This window comes from Sparus aurata, chromosome 15 (genome assembly GCF_900880675.1).
Source record: "Sparus aurata chromosome 15, fSpaAur1.1, whole genome shotgun sequence".
Lineage (NCBI taxonomy): Eukaryota > Metazoa > Chordata > Actinopteri > Spariformes > Sparidae > Sparus > Sparus aurata.
The window spans coordinates 29,657,159-29,661,946 of NC_044201.1; the positions used below are offsets into that span (position 1 = coordinate 29,657,159).

At 40.1% G+C, this 4,788-nt stretch overlaps 1 protein-coding gene across 2 annotated transcripts; it reads left to right on the top strand.

The window, feature by feature from the left end:
• The first annotated feature begins 1,093 nt into the window (after positions 1 to 1,093).
• On the top strand, positions 1,094 to 4,788 carry LOC115596245 (uncharacterized). 2 transcript variants are annotated; one of them, XM_030441131.1, is made up of 6 exons: positions 1,094 to 1,180; positions 1,613 to 1,751; positions 2,483 to 2,691; positions 3,348 to 3,495; positions 3,676 to 3,798; positions 3,895 to 4,788. In XM_030441131.1, the coding sequence occupies exons 2-6, from the start codon at positions 1,652 to 1,654 to the stop codon at positions 3,942 to 3,944; spliced, it is 630 nt and encodes a 209-aa protein (XP_030296991.1). In that variant the 5' UTR covers positions 1,094 to 1,180; positions 1,613 to 1,651; the 3' UTR covers positions 3,945 to 4,788. The 2 variants fall into 2 exon arrangements, with proteins under 2 accessions (XP_030296991.1, XP_030296990.1); XM_030441130.1 differs by having other exon boundaries at positions 1,125 to 1,385.

The window sequence follows — 4,788 nt, forward strand, 5'->3', positions numbered from 1 at the left end:
ATAGGTTTGTATTCAGATGGTAAAACAATGTTAGAACCACATAGAAATGTATATCAAAGCAGTATATAAAGTACTATGAATTTGAATGGATTTAAAAAAAACTCTTGCCTTTTCAAAGTAAAATAAGAGACAAACCCAAAAAATGGAAAAGGAAAGATTGAAGAGAATAGAAGAGCATATCACTGAGCCACTGAGTACTGGGGGGAGCTTTCTGCGGGCATACACTGAAGAAGAGGATGGCATCTTTCTTCTTCAATAAGGAAGTGAAAGCTAGAATATCTATTAGGTTGGAAATTATGTTCGCCATATATTTAAGGAGTGCGACCAAAAGGCAAGCAGTAATGGACAAGAGAAACAGCATTTATAACAGTGCAATCTGAATTTAAAAATGTGATTTAAAACTTTGTCAAAAAACGTAAAATAAAAACTAATCTGTCCTTATTTGGCTTCAGGATCCGAAGCACCAGCGCTGCAATCATCATCATTGACACAAAACACAAAAGATCTCAGAAGATCAATTGCCCATTAGCAATAGTTTGCATGGTAACAGGCTCATCTAAAAATACCTAACTGAGCATGTTAGCATGCTGATGTCAGAATTCAACTAAAATCACTGCACTTAAGTAGCCTACAGCCTCACAGAGCTGCTAGCATGGCTGAAGAGCAGCAAAGCTAAACGTAATCTTTCTCTTTTGACTTCATAAAATCTACTGTCTCACTGTCTGACAAAAAACACCAGACAATAACTAAATGGCACTGAGCATTCAATAAGAACAAGTGCAGGAGGTGAGGCCAACTCAGGTGTGATGACAGCAGGTCAAGCTGCTTGTCCTTCAAAAAGAGGGAACTTATTTAACAGTAAAATTCTGTCACTCAAGTATTTAAAGCATATTCTTCATAGACTGAGGGACTGTAGGAAAAGTAAGGATGACGGGAGGGGGGTGAGGGAGGGAGGGATAACAGATTTGTGTATGTGAGTGAGAGTGAGTGAAAGTAAATGGGGCGGCAAGAAAAGCCTTGCGTGATGAGCTGACGTTTCTACCAGAAGCTATTATTGGTTCAGGCCAGGCCTGCCCAACCTGTTTGTTTCTCATTCGGAGGAATCCATCTCCTTCGGGTGTCTAGTTGTTTCTTAACATCCCACCTGGTTAAAGCGCGACGGATGGAGTGAGACAGAGAGGTGAGAGCAGAGTCGGCATTGTGTGGAGACGGCCTCTTCACTGTTTATTGAGACGCTGTCAGTAGAAATATTAGGTCAGACAGTTTGGACAAGGTGTCGAGGCATCTGTCGGAGGATAAGGTCTATTTTTAAAGGAGCAACGTCATAGCCTTCAAATAAGGAAGCAGCCTGCAGAGCTGCTGAGGAGTTTCTACAACATTTTACGGTCCGTGTTACTAATCAACAAGTTTGTCTTTCTTGTCTTAGATATCTTTGATGTCTCCCAAAATACTGCCATCTTTTTCATGTGAAGCAGTGACACGTTCCATCTTTTAATGTAAAAAAGCTCTATTTTTAAATCTGAAGGAAGCAGAGCCACAAGGACTCTTGTACGTTTACATCTAATCTAATTTACTTATGTTGTATGACAAATAAAGTTACAACTCCTTACAGATAAACTTTTGGAAAAAAGAAGACTGAGTGGAGGCAAAAATGGAGACGAGGAGGAAAGGAGAGATGGGGAAGACGGGGAAGGTTTCACGGATCTTTTTGCTGCTGCTGGTTCTGCTCAAAATAACCACACCCTCCTCTGGTAATTAACCGCATCTATGATCTCAAGATATTTGACCTAATCAAGACATGTTTTCACTTACACGTTAAAATACAACACCCACAGACTGACAATAGTAAAGAAATCATAGCAGGAAAATGAACTAGTCAAACTGGTCACTGCAGCAGGCAGGAAGGCTTCACCTTGACCGTCTGCATTTTTGCAGCTTGTAAGACTTCCAGTGGAAAGAAGAAATCTTCGTGTGAAAGATGAGTTTCAAGTCATTAGAATATTCAAATGTTTATGGAGGCAGTGGAGGGAGTTTGCCTAAGGTCAGATATTAGTTACACGTAGATGCTACTTCCTGATCAACACTGCACAACATGATGGGTGGATATCGGTACATACAATCACAACCCAACTCAACAGTTATCTGAGTAATGCTGTGCAATGTGTGTTGTGGCAATTGTTACATAATACATTTCTCAATATCTATTGTACCCTAAACAAGTTGTATGTAAATGTTTCTTGATGAGATTGGGTTTTGTTGAAATACAGATAATAAACCCGATTCATATTCAGTTTTGACGAATGGAAAGTGGGCTAAGGGCAGCTAGCTTTATACCAGCTAGTAAATACGCTTTTCATTATCTGTAAATTTCTTTATTGTTATGGTTATTAGCGATGCAATCCAATCATCTCCACTTTTTGCTCTTTCCTCGTCTTTCTCTCCTATGAACACACACACCGGCAATGCGCAATCGCTGTTCCAGCTCAAAACAGCACCACTGCTTCAGCACCGAACCCTGCTGCTCTCAGTTATCGCACACGTCCAGCTAACCTCACAGTGGCTGTGGGAGAATCTGCAGAGTTTCGCTGTGGAGTGCCTAAGTCTTCTCCAAACATCACATTCACCATCTATAGGAGTCACGGCAACTACAGTCTCATCTGTCCTTCTGGCCACCTAGAAGATATCCCCCAGGTGATGTGGTCGCGCTCTGGCTCTATATTTACCCTCATGCTAAACTGTCTTTCCTCTTCCCCTCAGTAAAATCATATCACAGTAAAGTACACGCAAAGACACAAAGTTAAGGAAGTGGACACCATTTCATACCAGCTATCAAATGTGATGTGCAAAGGAACTAAAACATAAAACATCATCACACTTTTTTTAACTTAAAGGTGCAATATGTAAGAATTTTAGTTGTAAATTACAAATTTATCATCATAATGTGAGGAACTAACATTTTTGATATTATGATGTTGATATATTGCGTTGCAGAGATGTGTCCTAGCAGTGTCCTGCAGTGTAAACCCCAATATTCCTCCGGTGCTCCGGGCTCCCCATCTTGGCCACTAGATGCGAGGCTGAAGTTAAATAGCTCATGGCAGCTACAGTTAGCAGCAGTTAGTTATTACTCTGGTGATATGATGCCCCCCAGTTTGTTTATAAATAATTGGATTTAGCAGGTGGCCAATTCTTACATATTGCCCCTTTAAAATAACAGCCTAAGAATCATTATGATGTTATAGTGTCTTGTAATAGTGTGAATGGTGTCTCAGCAATTCTGCCCATCCATCCATCCATCCGTCCATCCATCCATCCATCCATCCATTCCTTGCTGTCTCTCTCCTCAGGCTCTCTATGGAAGTTGTGATATGACGGACGAAGAGTCAGTGGCTGTGTGGACCCTCAAGGGAACTTCATTCTCTGACAATGGAGCAAGCTTTATTTGTCAGCAGTCAAACAATCCCGATGCAGCTACTGCCACCCTACACGTTTATGGTAAAGGATCATCACACAGTAATCTTGCCTAATCCCTTTAAACATCTAATAACCCAAGTTCCAGGCAGGGTTTTGGCCTGTTTTTTTGTACATGTTACTGGTATTTATCATTAAAAGAGGGATGAAGCATATGACTTTTTCTTTTTAGTCTTCCCCCCTCACTGTTACCTTTGCTCCTAGATGACGGCACCAGCTATGCAACTCTCATTGGCTGTGTCATTGGGGGCTTCTTCGGCATGCTGTTGGTGGCTGGTTTATCATTTCTAATGCTGCGCAGATCTGAGACCCTCCAGAAGTGCTTTTGTGAGTACACTGCTTGGGTTCACAAATGTAAAAAATGCACAATTTCATTACAGTTGGAAAAAATTGATAGGTTGTGTGATGTCCTTGTGTTTTCAGGGGGGGGAGATACGGAAGATGATTTGAACACAATGGTAACCAAGGAGTAAAAGGACACAGACAGCAGGGGGAGACTGTGTTGTTGCTGATGTTGCTTTGTTAAACATATCCAGGGTTTGGCTCCATTCACCTTCTAACTGGGAATAGAAAAGGAAATTAGCAGGTTTCTATTTTAAAGTCATTTCACTGATCTAAGTGAGGTGAAAACTGGATGGAACCTAAATCTAATCTAAGGAGGGATCCAGTCTGACCCCCAACACATTCCTTCCTCCTTCTGCCCTCAAGACCCTACACACATTACTCATAGCCTCAAGTTGTATAATATATCAAGCACTACAAATAATTCACAGAAAAAACTTAAGTCAGGTCTCTCTCCCCACTTATATCAATATGCACTGCCTTTATTGTATATAAATGAAATGTAAAATTATTGGTGTTAGTGAATTGTTTAAATGCTCATTAGTTTTTGGCCACATGTAGTAAACAAGTTAATAATGTCCTGCTGCAGCCGGAGCACCAATAAGATCACAGAGGTCATGTCCTTGGTATTTTTTTCTGGGTCTTTAATATCTTAATATACATAATGTGGTAATAATCATAATAACTTATAACATCTATCATGCCATTGAAATAAGCAGTTATATATATTTTAAAATGGCATATATATATAGTGAATTAAACTTTAGTTAATACCAACAAACTATTGAAGGTCAAACACTTACTGATGGAGGTCCCAGTTGCGCTTGTTTAGGCATGTTAGTCAGCTATACTGTCACAGCTTGTCCACTTGAGGGAAGCACTTACTCCACAGATAATAAGCAGGACAGTTGTCTTAACACAACAGAGACAAATATTCACTGGATTAAAAAAATTTGTTTTTGTCAACTAACTAAA

Excerpts from the sequence above, each read along its gene's own strand:
- LOC115596245 (XM_030441131.1), top strand. The coding sequence starts at position 1,652 with ATGGAGACGAGGAGGAAAGGAGAGATGGGGAAGACGGGGAAGGTTTCA. Across the intron at positions 1,752-2,482 it reads AATAACCACACCCTCCTCTG|CTCAAAACAGCACCACTGCT; the intron begins GTAATTAACCGC and ends TCGCTGTTCCAG. Across the intron at positions 2,692-3,347 it reads ACCTAGAAGATATCCCCCAG|GCTCTCTATGGAAGTTGTGA; the intron begins GTGATGTGGTCG and ends CTCTCTCCTCAG.